General features: G+C 46.6%; 2 protein-coding genes and 1 long non-coding RNA gene across 8 annotated transcripts in view; 2 read left to right on the top strand and 1 right to left on the bottom strand.

Annotated features, from left to right (window-relative positions):
- The window catches only part of LIMK2 (LIM domain kinase 2), a 59,286-nt gene extending 53,030 nt beyond the window's left edge, over nt 1-6,256 (top strand). For all 3 annotated transcript variants that reach the window (XM_041728642.1, XM_041728644.1, XM_041728643.1), the window contains 3 exons: nt 584-639; nt 1,711-1,868; nt 4,087-6,256. In XM_041728642.1, coding sequence (XP_041584576.1) covers nt 584-639; nt 1,711-1,868; nt 4,087-4,231 — 359 coding nt within the window. In that variant the 3' untranslated portion in view covers nt 4,232-6,256. The remainder of the gene's footprint in view (nt 1-583; nt 640-1,710; nt 1,869-4,086) is intronic.
- A 253-nt stretch (nt 6,257-6,509) lies between these two features.
- Nucleotides 6,510-18,770, bottom strand: PIK3IP1 (phosphoinositide-3-kinase interacting protein 1). 3 transcript variants are annotated; one of them, XM_041728645.1, is made up of 6 exons: nt 18,638-18,770; nt 17,562-17,678; nt 17,353-17,472; nt 16,223-16,423; nt 16,046-16,124; nt 6,510-8,802 (listed from the first exon to the last, which is right to left on the bottom strand). In XM_041728645.1, exons 1-6 carry the CDS (start codon nt 18,720-18,722, stop codon nt 8,598-8,600), a joined length of 807 nt encoding a protein of 268 aa, XP_041584579.1. In that variant the 5' UTR covers nt 18,723-18,770; the 3' UTR covers nt 6,510-8,597. The 3 variants fall into 3 exon arrangements, 2 of the variants coding, with proteins under 2 accessions (XP_041584579.1, XP_041584581.1); XM_041728647.1 differs by having other exon boundaries at nt 16,223-16,390; XR_005983746.1 differs by lacking the exons at nt 6,510-8,802; nt 16,046-16,124 and having other exon boundaries at nt 16,287-16,423; nt 16,818-17,472.
- A 4-nt stretch (nt 18,771-18,774) lies between these two features.
- Nucleotides 18,775-22,998, top strand: part of LOC121475397 — a 33,517-nt gene continuing 29,293 nt past the window's right edge. For both annotated transcript variants that reach the window (XR_005983749.1, XR_005983748.1), the window contains exon 1: nt 18,775-19,071. This is a non-coding gene — a long non-coding RNA (uncharacterized LOC121475397). The remainder of the gene's footprint in view (nt 19,072-22,998) is intronic.

The raw sequence follows: 22,998 nt of genomic DNA, 5'->3' as shown, positions 1-22,998 counted from the left end.
GTGATTCTGGGGACCTGGGATCGAGTCCCACGTCACTCACACTCCCTCCATGGAGCCTGCTTCTCCCTCTGCCTGCCCCTGTCTTTCTCTCTCTCTCTCATGAATAAATAAATAAAATCTTAAAAAATAAAAAATAAAAAGGTAGACACTCAATCACTGTGCCACCTAGAAGGCCCTGACTGGGCTTCTTGAAATGCATAGGGTTGTGAAGCCTCAGAAATGGCCTGATTCAACCCTTTTTTTTTTTTTTTTTTTTTGGAGTCTGAGGCCCAGAGAAGTTCGTTGTTTTGCCCAGGAACATACAATTACCTAATGACAAAGTCCAAGTGAACCCTGATCCAGTTCTCTTTGTCCCATGCAGTTTCATTTTGGGCAGTGCGTTTCACAAGATCTTTCTAAAGCAGCCCACACAGGGCTGAGGAAGGATGATGTTCAGAGGGTGTCTGTCCTTGGACAGCCTTTATGGCATCTCTGTGGAGCCTGTTCTAGCTCTGGTTCTTGCCTGTGGCCTGGTTTGGCCCCAGGCTCAGCACAGAGCAGATAAGAGACCAAACCTAACAGCCTACTTTCTGTGTTCCCCAAGGAAAGAGCTACGATGAGACGGTGGATGTCTTCTCTTTTGGGATCGTTCTTTGCGAGGTGAGCTCCAGTGAGCACAGAGGCCAGGCCTGAGGCATTGGTCTAGTAGCTTTGTCCTGCCTCAAAATGGGGACTGCTTCTCCTAATGATTCACCATAGTGAATCATAGTAGTTCACCATAAAATCAACATGAGTGGTATAGGATTGTGCAGTTTATTACACATTTGTTGACACATTTGAGTCTCATCGGTCCCATGAAAAGGAACAGGCTGGGTTTTTTCAGGTGGGGAAACTGAGGTTCAGGAAGGGGCAGCAGCTTGTTCTTAGTCCCACAGCCAATAAGGGGCAGATGAGAGTGTCCTTACTGTTTTCTGTGTAGCTTTTGGGTCAGATGCAACCTTTCCCTCTGGTCCCTCTTCCCAAGGTCCTTAGTAGTGGCATTTAGCCCCACAAGTGGAAGTAGCCACTGCAACAAGTGCCAGTCTGTCTAGCACAGTGCTGAGCACTGTGGGGTGGATTAGAGTGAGTCTTAGAAAGAAAGATTTCTGCCTTAGGATCTTAGCTCAGTGTGTCTGGAAGCATTCAGCCAAACACATATGTTCAAAGTCTTCTGTAGTTCCTACAAAATGGTGAGTGGTAGAGGAAAGACAAAGGACAGTTGGAATAGAGGGGAGGGTTGTTGGTTTTTTTTGTTTTTTTGTTTTTTTTTAAATTATTTTCTTTGATAGAAATCAGTTGAGCATTTACTGTCTGCAAAGCACTAGGCTGGCACCAGAAGGTTTCAGACATGAATCAGACCCAGGATCTCACTTCACAGAGCCTGAACTCTGGCAGGGTACAGAGACACAAGGGGACATGGCAGGGCAGGGTGGAATGTGTGGAGCTGTCTCTCCAGATTTGGAACCTCATGCTTCTGCTGCAATGAAGCCTCTTCCAAACCCTCCTCAATAACCAGACTCTCAGTTGAAAGACCAGTCTGGATTAGTGTGATTTGGACGTAGAGGAGTACAACTCTTTAACTTTGATTTTTACCTCCCTCTTCTGCCCATCCCTCCTATCCATACACCAGTATCCCACTCCTCTGTGGCTGTACCCACCACAGTCCACTCCTGACCATCTTCTTATCTGCAGATCATTGGGCAGGTATATGCAGATCCTGACTGCCTGCCCCGAACACTGGACTTTGGCCTCAACGTGAAGCTTTTCTGGGAGAAGTTTGTCCCTACAGACTGCCCCCCAGCCTTCTTTCCCCTGGCCGCCATCTGCTGCAAACTGGAGCCTGAGAGCAGGTTAGTATCCTGACCTCTTCTCCCAGGTACAGGGCTGGCAAAAGCCTTGAGTTCAGCGATGCAGCTCTCATCCACTGAATCCACCCTAACAACTCTGACATGCCAGGTAGGGTGGTTGGGGGACAGGGCATAGCCATGAGTGACCCAGATATAACACAGACACAGCCATAAAGAGAAATTATAACAGGAGAAAAGTCACCCAAACCTATGCCATTTGAACAGAATAAGTGTTTTTCATGTTCATCTATGTCCAAACACATACATTTTTTATATAGTTATAATTTCAATAAAGGAAAGTTTTGTATTTTGCCCTGCATTTTCCTTGTTATTATCCCCAGTCTTGTTTATCATTTTTGTTAACGATCTGAAATTCAATTAAGAGACTGTCCGAATATATTATGATATACATAATGTATATAGTCAGGTTTTTTCAGTTTCTCCTTATAATAGGTATTACTATAGTGAACATCTTTATGCATTTAGCTAATTATCTCCTTTAAAGAAAAAAAATTAAATGACCATTATTCATCTCAGGTTATGGTTTTCTTTAGCAACATTACCCCACTTCTTTCCAAGTTTGTGCATTAGAAAACTAGAATCTATTTTCTTCTCTCAAAAATCCTGTTTCTTTTAAACAAATTTAAAGAGCACCTGGCTGGCTCAGTTGGTGGAACCCTCTTGATCTCAGGGTTGTGAATGTGCACCCCAGGTTGGGTGTAGAGATTACTTAAGTAAATAAATCTTTTTAAAAATTCAAATATGGGGGATCCCTGGGTGGCTCCATGGTTTAGCACTTGCCTTTGGCCCAGGGCGTGCGTGATTCTGGAGTCCCCGTATCAAGTCCCACACCAGGCTCCTTGCATGGAGCTTGCTTCTCTCTCTACCTGTGTCTCTGTCTCTGTGTGTCTCTCTCTCTCTCATGAATAAATAAATAAAATCTTTTTAAAAAATTTTCAAATATGACTAAAATATATAGCACAGAAAGTGCACATTTTCTATGACCATCTAACCATCGTGCCCCCTTACTCTCCTACTCTATCCTTTCAAGATAACCAGTTGGCACACAGCCTTTATTTTAAAATGGTTTCCAAAGGTCCATGTAATGGGATTTGCTGGTGGGAGGCTCTACATTTCGTTCCTTCATGAACCAAAGGACTGCAATAACACCAGAGTAAGAGCATGAGGAGAAAATATGAAGCTACACAGTATTTGTTTGCTAATATCCCTTCCTAGTCATTCTAAATGTCTGTGTTTAATTCACTCAAAAAAAACTGAGTGCCTGCCCTCCTGGAACTCACATTCTAACAAGGATAGATGATAAACAATAGATAGAATGCCCTTCGTTGAATATTAGGAAGTGAGAAATGTTTATGGAAAAAAGCAGAGCTAAGGAAAGAGGACGTGTAGGGTGCAAGTTGTAATTTTAAATATGGTGGTGATAGTGGGCCTTGCCAAGAAGGTGGCAAGATGGTTAAACAAAAACATGGAGGAGGCAGAGGAGTAAGCCAGAGCTGGCTTAGGGTTCCAGGACAGCTAAGCTGTTTCCACAGCACTGGGAGCCCACTGTTTGTTTTCCCCTTGGGAAGAGCTGCTGAGTCCCATGAAATGTCTCTTCCTGAGCAGGTCCATTGATGTGGAAACAGTCTGAGGACTAGAAAGAATCTTTAAAAGGCACTTAGTCCAATTGCACCTTTGATAATTGCATCTTCTTCAAGACATGAGACAAGCTTTTTTCTCCCTGGACTTTTTTTTTTTTTTTTTTTTTTTTTTTTTAGAAACTAAGACTTTTTTTTTTTTTTTTAATTTTATTATTTATGATAGTCACAGAGAGATAGAGAGAGGCAGAGACACAGGCAGAGGGAGAAGCAGGCTCCATGCACCGGGAGCCCGACGTGGGATTCGATCCCGGGTCTCCAGGATCGCGCCCTGGGCCAAAGGCAGGCGCCAAACCGCTGCGCCACCCAGGGATCCCCGGACTTTCTTTTTTTAAGCTACCCCCTTGAACAAGGTCAGCCTTCTCACAGTGCTGTCTTCACAGCAACCCCACACAGTAGCTATAACATGTCATCCCCATTTCCTGCAGAGGCACGAGGTTAAGGGGCTTGCCCAAGGTCACACAACTAGGAAGTGGTTGAGCTGCAGGCCTGGGTACCTTGCATAGCATCCAGTGGCCCTGCCCTTATCTCACCTGCCTCCAACTTACCCCTTTTCTTTCTAGACCTGCATTCTCAAAACTGGAGGACTCCTTTGAGGCTCTCTCCCTGTACCTGGGGGAGCTAGGCATCCCGCTGCCTGCAGAGCTGGAGGAGCTGGACCACACTGTGAGCTTGCAGTACGGCCTGACCCGGGACTCACCCCCCTAGCCTTGGCCCAGCCCCCTGCAGGGGGGCGTTCTGCATCCACCATTGCCCCCTCTGCGCCCTGTCCCTGCTGTGGGCAGGGCCGTCCGGGCTTCCTGTGGATTGGCAGCTTGTTTAGAACAGAACAAGCCATCTCTACTACCTCCCCAGGAGGCGAGCGGGCGCAGCACCAGGGAAACACATCACAGGTTTGGGGGCCTGGTTACTGTCTGTAGATCCAACACTCGCCTGAAAGCTGTGAAGAAAGAAAAAAAAAAAAAGGAAAAAAAAGCCTGGCCCATGAGCCAGGAAGAATCTGTTACTCATGACCACTTGGGAACCTCCTGGCATTGGGATTCTGGAAGGTTCTTCCTTACACTAATCAGCATGACCTGGACCTGCTGGGCAGGATTCCAGGGTGAACCTGCCTGTGGGCTCTGAAGTCTCCGGTCTAGCTAGGTACAGGAGGACTTCAGGTGGGAGTGTAGACAAGAGAAAGACTGGTGGCCAAGTGGCTATCCAAGGATGTGAAATGACAGTGGTGCTACATACCCCCTTCCACTGTGTCCCCCTTCCCCTGTGAGGGGGCAGGTTTTGAAGAGTCCCTGAATTTGTGGTGGAACTGACCAGGAGTCAGGGGAAGGGCTAGTTTGTTCATCTCCCAGGCCTAGGGGCCACATCACTGTGAGGGGGAGCTTCCACCTCATGTTCTCAAACTGTACTGCTAGAGGCTCGCTGAGAGTTCCTGGGCCTCTCTACCTGCAACAAGCACTCACCCACAAGTGCAACATGAGGCTGGGGCCTGGAAAGAAAGGGGTCCTGGCTGCTATCATTCATACCTTGGTGGGCACCTCAGTCAGGAGCCCGAGGCATTTAAACTTAGTGCTAGATGGGTTCTGGAGGATTGTGTGGCTTGCCCCAGGCCCAACATATGAGTCAGGGGAATGGGAATCTCAGCAGTCTCTTGGCCCTTCCCTTGTGGCAGCCATTGCTCACCCTTCACCATACCTGGTCTAGGCAGCAACAAGGTGGTGGCAGAGTCCCGGAACTGGGATGCTGGGGGAGACCACTCCCTGAGCTGGGCTTTCTGGCTTCTATTTCCCTTGTTGGTTGGCCCAGCTCACTAGCTCCTGGCTTCAGCTTCTTGACAATTATGGGCAATGAAAAGCCCTGGAGGCACGCTCCACCTTGGCTTCTGAGAAGGCCAGGGACATTCAACACAACAAAATTTGCCTCCTCCTATGTGTCTGTGAGCTTGCACCATATTTAACAAATTGGGAATGGGTTTGGGATATTACTGCGATGTGTGGTGATTGTGGGGTGGGGGTGGGGGGAGGCAGTGGCGGGGAGTGATCCAGGAGAGTGGTTGATGTTAATACTGTTTTGTTGCTCTGTTGGGTGATATGTGAAATACTGTACATAGGCCTGATAAATTGTGGGATTAGATGTCCTCTCTGGACAGAGTTTACCTGCTATATAGACCATACTTACGTGTGGAGTGTGCAAGCTTGCTGTAGAGTTAAGCCCTGGCTCCCAGCAGCTCTAAGTCAGCATTTTGTGGCTGGTTGTGCCTCAGCTGTCCCCAGCAAGCATGGGAGTGGTGGGCCCACTGTGGGCCATTGAGCAGACCAAATAAATTAAACAGTTAACATAAGTGAGTGATGTTACTGAGAGTGAAAAAGTGAATTGGAGCCTGGCTCAGTAGGAGGATACACGTGGGAGGTCTGCTGGCCACTTTCAGGCCCCTGCTCCTTGACTCCCCATAGCAGAAGAATGCTGTGTTCTGGCATCACTAGGAATGCCCTGCGCACGCGCCCCCACCCCCAACTCTAATCCCCTCTTCTTGTGTAGACACCAATCTGCTCCAGAGAACAAACAAATCCCACCTGAGGCAACCCAGTCCTTGAAGCAGGTCTGATTCTGACCTGCAGGCCAAGTGCTTCCTTCCTTTGGAGCCATACACTTACACCCTCTGTATGCCTGGATATCCTCCCTGCAGGGCCCGGTTCCACAATCATAAAGGGAAGAAATAAATGCAAGTCACCTTCACCCCTTGTGTTTTTCTTCAAGTATTTGAGAGAAGACTTGTCCTTGCTTCTACACATGGGAGATGTGGCGCATGGGGCAGGATGACATCTGGCTAGTGGGATCCTGGGTACAGTATAAATCCATATACCCAAAGGTGATTTCTCCCAGAATTTGGGAAGTTCAGTTAAGGACAGAATCTGGTTCCTGGCAAAACTGATAATATATGGTGCCCCATGTTTCTAGAACTATACAGCAATGCCTGGGCATGGGCAGAGGTCACCCTGGGTGTTCCTAGAAGCAGAGAACCTGCTGCTGAAATCTCACGCTGAAAGTCTAACAATTTCCTATTGGTAGCTTCTCCAGTCCTAGGAGTCACCCCACAGGGGCCTTCCTCTACCTAGAGCTGCTTCCTGCAGCCCAAGGACCCATTCGCCTCTGTACACCTATCCTTCCCTTTGGCTGCTATAGCACCACCACCCATCACTTCTATCTCCAGCCCCTGCAAAGGGCTCCCTGGATGTTCATTTTAACTACTTCCACCTCCAGAAGAATGCTGAGGGGGGAGAAGATTTGCAGTGACTGAATCACCTACGGGGAAGCCAGCATACCCATCTTTCCTACAACTTCCACCTGAATGATTCCTAGTGATGCCAGAACACAGCAGTTACCCACATCAGTTACAGGGCCAGGGTTAATGAAGGAAAACCAGTGCTTGCCACACAGGTGTGGACAAGGTAACCAAAGCTAACCAACTTATGGGAGGAGTGTCCTGGCACCCCTTAAAAACTTGACAATACAATTTTTTGGTTTTTTGTGGTTTTTTTAAATTTATACAAGTCAAATGCAGAGCAATTTCCTGCACTTTATATGCAGGTATCAGAATGAGGTATATAAAACATGTACACAGAGAAATGCTTTTATAGAAAAGTAGAAACCAGTAATGTACTGTTCTTCGGTATCAACTAACACCAAGGGACCCTTGAACCCTAGGTCCCCTCAGCAAACCACTCCCAGGAATAGTCTGCTGAAGAGAATGGGCCCTACTGACCCCTCCCCACCCCCATGTGGGGCAGTGGAAAGGCTTTGGGAAGGAAGCTCTGGATATGGAGCACTGCTAAGGCCTCCAAGTGTGACATCAGGGCTTGGAGGCCCTGCTGAGCCACTGGCTCAGTACAGCACAGTGCTGTGGAGAAATGTTATTCTCCTCTTGGCCATGCCAGTAGCTTGCTCTATGACCTTAAGCATCACTTTACCCCTATGGGCTCCCAGAGGGTCCTGTGTCCAAAAGGCTTGAGGAACCCTAAGGTCCCTCCCAATGGTTCTGATTGTTTTACAAGTTAGGGGTTGTGACCCTAGCCCTACTATCCCCAGGAATGCACTAGCCTGGAGGTTACAGAGCTGCCTGCAAACTCAAGCCACTGCCGGGGCAAGTCCTGACGTACTTTACTACTTTGCCTCTGAGCTTAGTTTCTGGGTTACCCTCTCAGAAGCAGCTCACAAGGACCCACAGTGTAATTCCCATAGGTTAATTGGCTCTTGTCTTACCCCTGCAAAATGAAAAGAGGTCATTGTCCACCCTGAACAGAAACTGTCTAGTGTACTCCAGGTCCCCTCAGGTCCTGTGACCTAAAGCAGCCGTGGATCCTTCTCTACCCTCTTCCCAAGTGGAATGTTCAGTGCAATTCTTCCTTTCCTTTTGAAACAGGAAGAGTCCCTGGGCCTGGGCCCAGGCCCAGCCCATGGTTATCAAGGCACATCACTGCCAGCAAGCTGGAGCACCCCCAGGAGCCCCCAGCCTAGATCCCATTTTTAACCCACAGTTTTGACTTCTGTACAAACTCATTTCTGGTTCTCAGAGGTCAGTAGGGAGTTCCATCCCAACTATTTTTAAAACTAAATATAATTTTTAAATCCTGACTCTTGACCTACTTGACCTGAACTATGGATAACAGTATGCGCCACTCAAGCCCACAGAGAACAAACAGAAGGGTGGAGACTGAGGCCATCTTAGATAATAAAGCATAGAGGAGCCTTGGGGAGCTCCCTGTCTGTCCCTGATTCAGTTCTGGGGCATAAGCAATGTTTGGAAGCCCTGGTCAGCAGCACTGCTGTGGAGGCCACCGCTAACTCCATCCACAGGCAAAATCCTGCTCCAAGGATGAGGAGGAGCACTGGTAGGATCCTACCCAGCCTTACCCTTAGCACAACCTCTGCTTCTGTTTTAGAATTCACCAAAAAAAAAAAAAAAAAAAAAGTCAAGGGAGGGTTTTAACCACAACAAAAACTATAGATCCTCCCAGCTGTAGGAGGGTAGGCTGTCCTGCACCAGTGTCTGCATGGGCTACTGCCCATTAGTGGCAGCTCAGGCCCCAGGCGTGCCTGCCTGGCCCATGAGGGGAGCGCTGCCCTCCTGAAGGTCCACTGGAGTCTGGTTGGTGTGGACCACAATAGTCTTCTCATCCATGATCTCACAGGTAGGGTTGGTGAAAGCAGATAAGGGCAGGGTAATTCGTTGCATCTCCCTCTCACACACTTGTTGGTCATGCTGCTCTTTCAGGTCCTTCCCCCTGGCAGGAAAAGAAGGAAGCATTCAGGCTGTGAATGCCACCTGCGTGGCTTTGCTCATTAAATAGCTTTGCTGGGGGATCCCTGGGTGGCTCAGCGGTTTGGCGCTGGCCTTCGGCCCAGGGCGTGATCCTGGAGACCCGGGATCAAGTCCCATGTTGGGCTCCCTGCAGGGAGCCTGCCTCTCTCTGTGTCTCTCATAAATAAATAAAATCTTTAATAAAATAAATAAAATAAAATAAATAAATAGCTTTGCTGTACCCGGGCAGGGGTAAGGGCTAACCATGGTCACAGTGAATCTGTGGCTGATACACAAGATTTGTGTATTGTATTTTGTATTGGTGGCTGATACACAAGATTTCCATTCTGCCAGATTATCTTAACAAGAAGCTCCTGTACTTCTAGTCTCTGCTTCCTCATCTGTAAAATTGGTGTAGTAGTATGAACCTCAACATGGCTGCAGACAGGCTCAATGAAGATAGCATAGAGGAGAGACTCTTTTTTTTTTTTTTTTTTTAGAGGAGAGACTCTTAAAGCAAGATACGGTTTTGTTCTTTCAGCCAAGGCCTTCAGGAGACCCAGAGAACCATCTCAGTCCTATCCCATAAAGTCGTGCAGAAAGCTGACCTAAGGCAGTTGTCTTAAAATACAGTCCTTGGAAGGTATGAGCCCTGGCTGGAAATAAGGATTGTCCCCAGCCCATGCAGGGGGCAAAAGGGGCTGAGGGGTGCTCAGGTCAATGGGAAACAATGAGACAGTGACCATCAGATCCCTCCATGTTCACACACACCTTTGAATTCTCATGGTGCTCAGTGACCATGTTCACACCTTTGAATTCTCATGGTGCTCAGTGACTCAAGCAGGCCATGGTGTTGCCCCATTTTACTCAAATGGAGTATTCACTCCATGCTAAGGACTTTGTGTACATTATCTTACCTCATTCTTGGCTGAATCCTAGGAATTAGGTCTTATCATTTATTTTACAGATGAAGAAATAGCCCAGTGAGGTGAAGGAACTCTCCATTAACATAATGGGTTCAAATCCAAGTTTGTTGGACTCCAGATAATAATCAGAGAAGTTGACCTGACCAGGGTCACCCCAATGAAATGGTGGCATAGGGACTCAAACCTAGTCTTCTGGTGCACATGTAGGGTCCTTCCCACTGGCCTGGACCATGCCCATTGCAGGCCAAAGGGTTTGGTGAATGCCTAGCACACTGCACACCAGAACCAACACCCAGGAGGACCCAGATCAGCTTACTCTGAAATCACAACTAAACACATGGGCTCAACTGTCAGAGGAAATCCTCCTAGAAGGAGCCTGTGCCAAAGAGGCCTTGAAACAGGCATATGATCAATAACTTGGTGAAATAACACAGGCCTACTTCAGACAGCAAGGAGATAGTTGAGATCAGGTAGATTACACATCCATCATATGAGGTACAATGACAAGTTTCTAGAGACTGAAGGATATTGAGAAAAAAGCAGGGCCTGGAGGGGCTGAAGTCTGCAGAGGTGCCTCAGAACTGTCTTTAAATCAACCAGTTCTCTTGCATTTTAGTACCAGCTTAGCCTTGGCTGTGTGACACCTGGCAAAACATTTAGCCTTGCTGAGCCTTGGTTTCCTCATCTGTGAAATGGGGATAATATCTGCCTCAAAATAGGATAATGAATGTGAATGCATGTTGAAAACAGCGGAACTGCTGTAAAACTCATAGAGGAGGTTATGATTTTGCCCTGAATATGACTTGACTCACCAAGCAATGTTATCTTAATCTGGTTTCCCAAGGAAACTCCTACTGACCAACCAAGGCAATTATTGTTTATGTGACCTCCAGCAACTCCTCTCTGGACCTTAATTTTATCATTTGTAAAACAAGCACTTGGGCTTGATAACCTCCAGGGCCCCTGACATACTGTAAAATTCCTCACATGAGATGTACTCTGATTCCCTGTTTTTCACTGTAAGGTCACAAAAGGCAAAGTTGTGAGCTCATCTCCTTGAGTCACCCTGGGTGACTGAGTTTTTGCATGTGCAAGCCTGAGGCACTTGCCCCATCCTTATCATTAGCCCCTGTACTGGACACCACCACCTCCTACAGCAGAAGAACTCCCAGAGCATCCCAAGAGGAAATGGAGGGACATGGGAAGATGGTTGTCTGGGCCAAGTGTATCCCCACTCAGCCTAAGATTTATTTTGCCCGTGGGCACTGCTCATCAGTTTCAGCTGCTACCACAGAAGGAAACACTTCCTTCCATAATAAAACAAAAAGCCAGATCCTTCAAGGTTGCCCATGTAGGGAAAAACTTTGACAATCTGGATTTAATTTTACTAAAGGAGCCCCAAGGTAGCAGAAGGCCAAAAGGCAGTTAATGAAAGAGATGGAATATGTAAGTGTCCTTTGCCAAGGCCTGAATTTCAAAATCTAAGGGGCTGAGGAGGGAAAGTGAGAACTCTTACATCCTGAGTACCCACTAAGGTGCCAGGAAATGACCTTCCCATTATCTAGGATGAAAAGAGCTACCTATGCACCTACTGGATATAACACACTTTATATATGTGCCACTTCACCATCAATTTTGTAAGATAGTATAATCCACATCTTATAGATGAAGAAACTGAGGCATTGGGAGTTGTCCTGCTTTCATCAGCTACCTTCTTTACCAAGCATCTGGCTGTGGCCAGCTATTGATAATTGTCAGGCTGCATCATAAGTCTTAGGGGAAAGAAATCAATTCATATTAATGGAGCAGAATAGGATTGGAAGAGGGATCCCTGGGTGGCTCAGCGGTTTAGGGCCTGCCTTCAGCCCAGGGCGTGATCCTGGGGTCCTGGGATCGAGTCCTGCGTCGAGCTCCCTGCATGGAGCCTGTTTCTCCCTCTACCTGTGTCTCCGCCTCTCTCTCTCTCTCTCTCTCTCTCAAATAAATAAAGTCTTTAAAGAAAAAAAAAAAAAAGAATAGGACTGGAAGAATAGCCAAGGGTAAAGGAAAGAGGTGCTGGGATTCATCTGGATTATGGTCTCATCCATTTAGAAGCTTCAAAACACACCCAACCCCATGGGCCTCCTGTTAATGGTGCCTAGGAGTGCTGGAGATGCAGAGGCTGTCCCCAATTCCTTTTAAGATCTGAAAGAGGCCACCAGGACTGCTGCATTGACCATCAAGCAGCTCAGCCCCTTCTTACTGCCTTTGGGGGTAGGGGGTGGCCAGGCTGTTGTCTGGCAGCCAAAAAAGAACAAAAGGCTTATTCACTGACTCAGCTCCTCTCCTAAGGGGGTGGAGTAGTGTTGACTTACAGTTTTTCCCTTGCCTTTTTATCAGAAAATAAACGCTCCCTCTGAATAGCACAGGCACTGCACTTTGGGCAGAGACAGGGAGCTTCAAACTGGCTAGCTGAACCTCGTAGCCTAGGACAAGCTGAGCCCTCACCCACACCCACCTGCGGCCCTTACTCCCCTGAGAGGAAGCCTGGTTCCTGCTTGCCCTTTCCAGGCAGGGAAAAGCCCAATCCCATTAGCCTCATGGTCCTTTTCAGAGTTCAAGTGTTGCAGTAATTCTATCCATAACTGCTCCAGAGCCATGATGGGGATCTGGGCTGGCCAGAGACAGCAGGTGTGAATGGCTGCTGCCTGCCTCTGACATCCTCTTTGAGGTGCTGAAAACAGTCCAGACTTCCTTCAGGCAACACAGGTTTCTTCCAATTATTCTTTCACTATTTTCCCAGTTGGAAGTAGTGCTGTGCCATACTCCTGCTCACGAAAAGGTCCTCAAGGCAACTAAGGCTATGAACACAAACCCTATACCCAACTACGCTAATTTCATTCTCACAACAAACCTACATGGTATCTATTAGGATCTCTGTTTTAGAGATGGGAAGGCAGATGCAGACAGGTTAAACCATTTATTTAAACAAATAGCAGAGCTGGGATCTGAACCCAGTACCATCTACTGCCACCAGTAGTTAATACTGCCTTTTTTTTTTTTTTTTTTTTTTTAGGAAATACTAGAACTAAGAGGATCATTACTTCTAATCTGACTTTACCCTTTTTACAGATGAGGAAACGAGGGAAGGTAAAATACTTGTCTGGTGTCACACCTAGAACGGGCAGCAGTTGCAGAACTACATTCCTGGTTCTTTTGATTTCTAGACTCAGCTGTTTTATTTTGAAAGTTTCCATTTTTCCTACTGTCCTTTGCAATTCAAGCAAATTTTCATGAGCTGCTGAGCCTCGCTGGGCTTTTGGGAGATATTGGTAATCCTTAGACACATCTTACTGGCTGTGTAGCTTGGACACGGCACTTAACTCTTTTAGATCTCAGCATCTCACTGTAAAATGGTGTAAAAAATGAATCTTGTCAAGTGTGGTCATGAGGCTTAGGCCAAATCATCAGGGAAGAGCATTCAGTAGGGCTGTATTTATTTAAAAAGCATGCAATTAATTTTCACTGCTACTATGATTATCTAACCTAATTGGTGTTCTACTGCTTATATCTAATACTTATGATAATCTTGGGTGGGTGAGTATGGATGTATGGAGTGGGAGAGAGGACATATCCCCATTCAACAATCAAGAAAACAAAGTGCAGAGGAATAGCAGAACCTACATTCAACAGCTCTTTCCAGGACACTCTGTTCTCTGACAGAGAGAGATGAGAACTGAGAGCTTGCCTCTAGCCCACATGCGGTTTCCTGTTATAGTCTGTTCTCAGAGCACTTTTGCTGAGGAAAGGGGTGGTCCGGTGGTTAGTGACGGGGAGTCCGGTGACTTGGTGCCTCGCCCTAAGTTTATAAGACAGTAAATTCTAGGCCTCAGGGCAGTCCTACGACAGCCCAGAGAAGCAAATTTAGAAGAAAAAAAGGCCTGGATTCCTTATTGGGCACAAGAACTAAGCTCAGAATTAAGAATGTTTAGTCAGTTCAAGAACCTAAAGGTGTGGAAACTGTCACAAGATCGGAGAGGAGTCAACTGCTATCCAGTGGCTGAGGAATGAGGAAATATTTCAAGGTCCCAACTCAGCCAAGAGGTTTGGGTCTGATTGTAGATTGTAGGCCAGGGTTACCATATCATTTCCTTTAATTCACTGAAATGAACAAGCAAGTGTCCCTGGACCTGCCAGGTTAACCATCCCACTGGGGCAATAGCCTCATGGAATGGAAGTCAGCAGACCCTCTTAGGTCAATACTTGGCTCTCTCTGAACCTCTGCTTCCTGAATCATAGAAAATCAGAGAAGGAACAAGGGTGTTCCTTCAGAGAGTGCTAGTACAGGACTCACATTTTACAGAAAAGAAAAAACAGCTGTCATTTACTGACCACTTACTATGTGCTACACACTGAGCTAAGCTCTGCAGTAGGAAATAGGAACAACTTGCCCAAAATCACACAGATAGCTAGTTCATGGCAAGAGTAAGATGTGGCTCTACCAAATGCCAGGTGTATGACCTCAAGCAAAGTATATATCCTCTCTTTTCTCAGTTTCCTATTGTATAAACTAAGGATAGGGGGCCTGGGTGGCTCAGTCTGGCTCAGGTAGTGATCTCAGGATCCGGGATTGGGCCCCACATTGGGCTCCCTGCTTGGCAGGAAGTGCTTCTCCCTCTTGCTCTCCCTCTGCCACATCCCCCCTCACAGGGGGCAGGGATGGGATGTTCTCTATCTCTCAAATAAGTAAGTAAAATCTTTATAAGTAAGTAAATAAATAAAATAAAATAAGATAAAATCTTTATAAGTAAATAAACTAGGGCTAATAACAGCCTTTACCTCATAAGGGTGATTGTGAGAACTGAATTAAAGCATGTAAATTGCTGGAAGCAGGGTCTGGCATATGGTAAATGTTCACTTTTGCAGTTATTGTTGTTATTCTTAGCCAACACTTTTCATCTGTAAAATGAGGCTGACTACACTGTCTCTAAGGATACCCTAGGTTTATTTAATGCTGGGTGACCCAGCAGGGCTGTGAGCTCAGACACAGCCCTTACCACTGAGAAATGCAGGCCACCATATCACATCCCTTTCAGAAAGCCTTCTCAGATCATAGAAGAGAAATATCACAAGCACTCAGGGCTAGAAGTCAAATCCCCTGATACTGCCCGGAATGGAAAATAATTTTTCCAGAACCAGCCAATGCTGTAAAAATGAATGCAATTTGGGGCTTATTATCAGGTACCCATCATGGACTTTGAGAGCCTTTTCCACATGATACTTCAGGGGGCCTCTCAAAGTGAGCACTCCTCCTCCTATTGTCCCAGCCACAGGTCAAATCTCTGAGTTTCCCAGGAGCCTCTTTGGCTTCCTCATAGTGGTGATGAGTAGCAAACAGGTTCTATGTCCTCCAACTCATTTTTCCCTCCTATTCTAAAGGAGATCCCACTGCTTATAGCCCAGGGAATTCAAGCCCCAACTGCAAAAGGAGTGGCTAGGAACCTTTTCTAGTAGGATTTTATTATGTATTTTTTTACAGGGGGAAGGGAGGGGTGGAGAGAGAGGAAGAGAATCTTAAGCAGGCTCCATGCCCAGCACAGATCCTGATGTGGGGCTCAATCTCACAACCCTGAAATCATGACCTGAGCTGAAATCAAGTTGGACGCTTAACCGGCTGAACCATCCAGGCACCCTTCTAGAATTTTATAACTCACAGAAAGAATTCAATCTCTGGAACCCTGCAATGAGTGTCCAGCCTGATTCCTACAGTGCCACTCACTTCCATACCAGGCATGTTGTATTAGACAGCAGAGAATTTGATATCAAAACAGGGACTCCTGTGTGGCTCAGCAGTTAAGCGTCTGCCTTCAGCCCAGTGCGTGATCCCGGAGTCCCAGGATCGAGTCCCAAGCAGGCTCCCTGCATGGAGCCTGCTTCTCCCTCTGCCTAGGTCTCTGACTCTGTATGTCTCTCATGAATAAATAAATACAATCTTAAAAAAAAAAAAGATATCAAAAGAGCTGGCTTTGAACCTAGGCACTCCCAGGTACTGTGACCTCTCTGATGAAAGCTTCCTCATCTGTAAAGTGGGAAACAAGAACTCCTACCTCACAAGGCTTTTGGGTGAGGAGTAAAGGCACCAAAGGAAAGAGTTTGTCCAAGGTCACCTGATAAAGACTAGAACCAAGTCTGTACATCTTAAGCTAGTTTTCCTCTTTCAATACTTGACTTCCTTTTTTGGGTATGTATGCCACAAAGAAATCTGATTCAACTTTATGTACCTTCCTCCCCTCCTTTCAGCCCAGAAGAGAAGCTACTTACCTCTTGTAGGTATAGCCCAAGACGATGCCAGCTCCGATGGCAATGATGATCACCATCATGGTAATGCCCAGCACATAACCTACCAAGGACAGGACACAAGATCCCATTAGCCTCACCCCAGACAATGGGAAAATATTTAATGATGGTTCGCACAAGGATGGGGTGGGGCAATCATACCCAGGGTTCCCAGGTCTTTTTTCTCTTTGGAGTTGACCCGAACCCGCTGGCTGATCCCAATCACTGGCTGCACGGCTGCTGCCTCACTCCTGGCAGGCAGGGCATTGGCAGGAGGGAACAGCTGCACCTCATCTCCACTTGGCACTTCAGACGCCTCCTCAGTCTCTGCTGTGGAGGTTGGAGGGGACAGGGAAGTGGTCTCTGGAGGTGAAGTGTAAAATATGTCTCATTAGAGTAGCCTGAGTGAGTTCCGCAGCTGGAACTGGCCTGGAGTGTTGGAGGAGGAGAGAAGGGGGAATGGGTTCACCTTAGAATCCCCACACACCCCAGGGACAAGGCCAGGTCTGAGGGGGCCACGCCACAGTTGGAACACGGCAAAGGTGGAGGAAGGACAGGAGAACGAGCCCCTCCTGCCTCCCACGTCATCTGCTCAAACCCTTGCCATCTCCCAAGGTCCGCTCAGTTGCCCTCTTCTCCAAGGGGTCCCCCTCCGCGCTTGGAAACAATTCCAGTGTTTGGATTCACACTATTTGCCAGTCCCTATGTTACATGCGCTACACATTCGATTTAATCTAATTTTAGAGAACGGCCTCACCGCCTCGAGAGCAACTAGCCATCGCCCTGGAGTCTAAGAAACCTAGATTAAAGTCTGGACCCTGCCATCGCTTTCAAAATGTCGCTGAACTTCTCTGCGGCTCAGACCCCCACTCGGTCTCTCTCCAGGGGCGCCGTATGCAGAGTGCCTAACACAAGGGAGAGCCGCTCCACAGACGGCCGCTCAGCGCTGAGGGAGTCGCTAAGGGCGTGGGGCCGGGACTCAGGTCCCGTGAGCCGCCCGCGGCTGCGCCCCAGGCCGGGAGCGCGCGGCCAAGGGGCAGGGCCTCGCCTCCCACGGTTGTTTACAAGGCGCTCGCGGAGGATGAGCTCACTCGGAGAAGCGGCGGCGGCCAATGGGCTTCGCGCCCTGCGGCCTGGAGACAGCCCTGGCCAATCGGACGGCGCGGGGGCGGGGCGGGGCCGGCCGGCGACGCGCGGACGCACGTGCGCGGCGGGTGGAACGGCCGCTCCCCGGCCGCCGGGGGTGTGGGGGGCCTGGGGGGTTCCGGGCTCCTCGGAGTCCCGGCCGGTACCTGAGCAGCGCAGGTCCTCGCAAGGCCGCTTCTCGGGAGCACCGGCCTCGCCGCTGACGTAGCACCAGGGCCCGCGTGGGTCCCGGTCCGGGTTCCGGCAGAAGCTGTGGTTGCCGGCGTCTGGGAGGGGAGAGAAGGCGCCATGGGACGGGGCCAGGGCCCAGGCCGCGGCCGCCGCCCGCCGCCCGCCGCCCGGGGCCGACACTCACCCGCCGCGGAGGCAGACGCCAGGCGGCTCTGCGCCTGCAGCCAGTTGAGGCAGCGCAGGCCCGGTGCTGGGGAGGGCTGGTCCGCCCGGTACAGGTGGCCGTTGTCCCAGAAGCAACCTGTGAGGAAGAGGAGCCCCCGCAACCCCCAGACCCTGAGTGGCCGGCAGAGGAGTCGGACCTGCCCCGCCTGGGCGACCCTGGGCCCGGCTGGGCCTCCCTGACCTCACGTGGAAAACCCGAGCTGCCTTGAAGGGTTGTTGTGAGGCCAGAAAGAGGAGTAAGAGAAAGCGCAGAGAAGGAACAGCGCGTCCAAAGCCCCTCTTTGGTGTCCGGCCCTCACTCAGCGCTCAGAGAATGTTAGCTTTTATTTTTGTAAGCCGGAAGGCGCTGCACAAGTGCACAAGGTTGTTACTCTGGAACTTATGGCCACTTTGGAGGAGCGTGCAGGGGAGACTTGGGTTCGGGTCCCTTTTTGGAGACGTTGGGAGTTTTGGGTCGGTGGGCGGCCAGGCCTGAAATTCATCCCTGTGTTGTAATTCCATGTTGCATAAACTGGGGTATTCCTTTCACGGATATGGCCACACTTGCACTGGCAACACTCCTCCCCAAGAGAATTCTACAAAAGCCTGGATTCAGTCAGGCAAAAGAGAGCCTCAACCGGAGGGAACCTGCCTCATCCACTGCTTGGATGGGATTCCAAATTCCCACTCCCCTCAGCAGGAGAGCCTGGGGGACAAGGGCCTGTGCTGCCAACCACACCAAGCAAAGCCCCTGAAAAGAACAGGACTTAGGGAGTAGGGGAGATGAACCCCAAATTCCGTCCACTCATGAGCCACAGGCAAGGAAAAGGAAAGTAACTACTTGCTTTCGTTAATGACAAACATGGAGCTGCAAGCCCCTGACAGGGAAAGGAGAAAGAAGGAGAGAGAAAAAGCCTTCATGGAACAAGAGAAACCAGCAACAAAGCTTCATTTCCTGTCATTTTCCTGTCAAGTCTGGCTATGCTTGGGAAATAGAGAGCTTTACCCGTTCTACTTCATTTAAGTTGCTGCAGGAAGGAAAGATTGTAATCTCACCTCCAGATCCATAGGCTTCTGCTAGGAGCATGTTGCTGATGAGGAATGTTTGCACCCAGGCCAAGAGCATCCTCACCTCCTTCATCTTGCAGGTGATTGACCAACCAGTGTCCAACTGGGTTCCCCTTGGCGTCGGCTCTGCCTCCCAGTCCCAGGCTTGCAGTCAGACCTGCCCTTGTTATGCTCTTCTGGTAAACAGCGTCTCTTTAGAATTGGGAGCTTCCCAGCTAGCTTGCTGCAGCGAGGTGTTTTTTCCGCTGAAAGGCGCCCCCTGGGTCCTAAGCCTCGTATGCCAAGCAAGATCACTAAGCCAAGAGAGGAACTCTGCCCACAGAAGAAAGAGGCAGAGTTCAGGTTGTGCTTAGCAGAGGATCAGTTTGAGATCTACACTGACTGCATCCCCGGGGCTTTTCATCTCTTCTGTTTCCATTTGTGTGAGTATAGAAAGAGTAACTCTGTCAAGAGGCATTATTGTGGGGAGGGTTTGAAATTAAAGTCACAAAGGTAGAACAATTTAGGACATACTACAGAAGCAGGAGGAACTCAAGACTTCATAGTGGGCTCAAATAAGAGTATCCAGGTGGAAGGAACACTTTATATTCATTTTGGGAAAAAGGGGCCTTTATGGTTTATACATTTTAATGAACACTGACTTTAAAAAAAAGTATAATAATAAAAGTATAATAATCTGATCCTTTGCCAGGATCAGATCAGTCACTTTACTTTGTTTATATTTGGGTTTTGGAGGTGTCATATATAGTAGGAATACAGAAGGGGTCTCTTTAGTTGAAAACACATGTTAGCAAACAATGGGACATTTGCTTGCTATATTTAATAGTCTAGTCTTTCTACCAGCCTTGAATTCATATAGAGGAAGTTAAGTCAAATGTTTGCTTTCTTTCCTCCACCCTGTGGGAAATCCATCGCAGTGATTTATAGCCATCATTAAACCTCACCACATTCATATGACTTAGGCCTTTTGGAGTTAGGCAGAAGGGTCCTCTTCCTGTTTGGCTGACAGTTTGAGTTCCCAGGCAGCCTCAGTAAGTGGAGAGACAGAGCAGAGTGATTCTCCAAGATTACCTTGTGACTCAAGCAAATCTCAAAATAGAAATGGAAGACTGTTTCGATCTGAGAGCTTGTATCTTTAGGCAGTAATTTAGGGAGAAGAAAAAAAACTTCACTAAATAGGTTTCAGAAGCTTTATCAAGGAAGAAAGCTAATGTCAATCTAACCAATCTGAAGTAAATTTGCATTTACTAGTCAGATTTCAGACATGGAAAGGACAGAAATTTAGTTTACTTTTTACAGAAGTTTGCTGACTGTGTTTGAGTCCTTCAGTCCATTTAATAAGACATGTTGCTTTGTTTTTGCAACCATACTCCTGTCTGCCCACATAAGCTTCTGATCTTCTGACTCCTGACTTGGCCTATGCTGGTAATCACACAGAATCTGTTAATTTATTCACATACATATACACAGATATGCCAGAATTTTACAATTTAATAATTGTAACACAGCATTCAGGGGGCCTTTTAAAACACTTTTATTAATTTTATAATTTTTTGAGAACTTACCACATACTAGATATAGTTCCGGATACTGAGAATGTATCTGTGAACAAAATACTTGAAATCTCTGCCCTTATGAGATGAGAGCTTATATTTTGATTGGGAAAGATAAATGATAAATATGTAAAGTGTCAGGTGGTCTTAAGTGTCGTGAAAAACAGTAAAACAGGGTCAAGGAGAGAATAATAGGGTGTATTTCACTTGCTAAAGAAAGCTAACATTTTCAGGGAATCAGTTGGATATTTCTATAGGCAGAAGGCCGAAGGGGAAGGGTTCTTTGCACACTTTTTCTTGCGGACTTACACCACTACAAGAAAAATACGATGTACATTTTGTTTCATTACATAAAATATATAAGCTTGAGAAAATGAGAATGCAGCTTTTAATTTCAGAGTAGCAGGGGGTTCTTTTGGATGGATTCCTAAGCATCTAATCTATTGCCTTTGTATGCAGAGAGTGTTCAGTTACTGTCTGATGAAATGCTCCTCAGACTCTGAAGGGCTACTTCTCCCAGATTATAATACTTTCCCCTCTGATTATAACAGAGACAGGCTATATACACAGGCCAGCACTTGTACCATTGTAGATTATCTACTGCACCCAGATAGGGGTGCCGGTATTTCTTCCTCAGAATTCCAAACCTCATTACCTGTTGCTGTTATCTAAGTTTTCTATTCAGAAAACTGCTATCTTCTGTAATTTACACACCTTTAATATAGAAAGAAACCATATTTTGTGCCATAAGTCTTATCAGGAACAGCACTACCTGTAAAAGATGTAAGACAGGCTAGAGGAGATTTTTTTCAGCTTAGTCATTTCTGCTTTTTTCTCGCCTGTAAGACATTTATCTGCGTGATTTGATTTTTTCTTGAATGACAGGCTTGTTCCTCAGTCCTTCAAAGGCATATTCTCTATTATAGTAGGTTCAGTATCTTCCTTCCTCAAGGAATCAGATTTAGTTCAGAGATGTGCCTTTTATTATCATGGATGATGTTTTAGTCTTATGATCTCGTTTTGAACTTTGCTTCATGTATTGGAGCAATATGGCCATATTTTATGGCTTATAGTTACTCCAAACTCCATATTTATTCTGGAAATATTACTGCAATAATAATATGATACAGCACTATTCAAATACTCATTTTGGATTGCATATATCCCTGAGGAAAACGTTGTGAGGTAGAGTACTTACATTTTACTAAATATTTCAGGGATGTTTGACTCTCAGTTTTATATTAAATAATTACTGATCCAGAGAGACAAAGCCAGGGATCCCTGGGTGGCGCAGCGGTTTGGCGCCTGCCTTTGGCTCAGGGCGCGATCCTGGAGACCCGGGATCAAATCCCACATCAGGCTCCCGGTGCATGGAGCCTGCTTCTCCCTCCGCCTGTGTCTCTGCCTCTCTCTCTCTCTCTCTCTGTGACTATCATAAATAAATAAATAAATAAATTAAAAAAAAAAAAAAAAGAGAGAGACAAAGCCATACTGTTAACTCAGGAAATAACTTCCAGAGCATTTTCCAAGAAAGATGGGCAGTTCATTTTGATAACAGGGGATGTTAGTGGAAGAGTTCTAATGAGGAAGCTGTTACAAAACTTAAGCACAAAAAAACCAAAAAAACAAAGAAACTTAAGAACCAGGCAGCCCGGTGGCTAAGCGGTTTAGCGCCACCTTCAGCTCAGGGCGGTGATCCTGGCGACCCGGGATCAAGTCCCTTGTCAGGCTCCCTGCATGGAGCCTGCTTCTCCCTCTGCCTGTGTCTTCATGAATATATATATATATATATATATATATATATATATATATATATATATATATATATAAGTAAATAAATAAATAAATTTAAGAACCTTGCACCTGGGTGATTCAGTGGTTGAGCATCTGCCTTTGGCTCAGGTCATGATCCCTGGAGTCCTGGGATTGAGTCCTGCATCCAGCTCCCTGCGGGTAGCCTACTACTCCCTCTACCTATGTTTCTATGTCTCTCATGAATTAAAAAAAAACAAAAAACAAAACAAACAAACAAAACACTTAATCGTTTTTTGTCAGCCAAAGAGGGCTAAATGTTGGTAAAAATCTTTGGAATAAGATCCAATGAAAAAAAAATCCAATGAGTTGGCTCCAGCTATTCTCTCCATATAAAGCACTGTAGAAGTAGCTACTGAGATTTTGCTGAAAGATATTTGGGTGTATAATTGTAAACTGAGCAGAGGATGACTTTATGAAGCTTGTTAAGGAAATCATATTCCAATATCTAAGCCCCAAGGCCATTTTCTTTGAAAGTATGGCCTTCAATGAGTTAGGTTATTTGCATTTTGATACACAGTTAAGTGTTTAATAAATGTTTGAGATAAAGAGGAAAAGCAGAATACCACATAAAGACAAAGAGTCTAATAAGCCTACAGAGAATAGTAATTTTTTAAGGATAAACAATAAAACAGCCAAGAGAGTTTGTGGATAACAGGTTACTTTCAGAAACAAGACATTCTACACTGAAAAACTGAGGAGCCACAAAAGCAGAGAATTTGGGAATATCTCATAACTGGTTTTGAGAAATAAAAGGAAGAGTAAATTTCTGAATGAGAGTAGCTTTTTACTTTGAGGTCAGTCTTAGAAAACATGGGTTTTTACATTGAGGAAAACACAGTATTTGGTATTGCAGGGATAACACTAGAGACTATAAACTTAATTGGCTAATAAGACTAGGCTGTTGATATTTAAGGTAAATTAACCCAGTAAACTACAGTGATGCCACTTTTGGAAAGGAATGTAATATTCTTCAATCTCAGT

Source organism: Vulpes lagopus, chromosome 14 (assembly GCF_018345385.1).
Source record: "Vulpes lagopus strain Blue_001 chromosome 14, ASM1834538v1, whole genome shotgun sequence".
In the NCBI taxonomy this organism is placed as follows: Eukaryota; Metazoa; Chordata; class Mammalia; order Carnivora; family Canidae; genus Vulpes; species Vulpes lagopus.
Note: the sequence above shows the minus strand (reverse complement) of the source record. Positions and strands in the feature narration are given on the sequence as shown.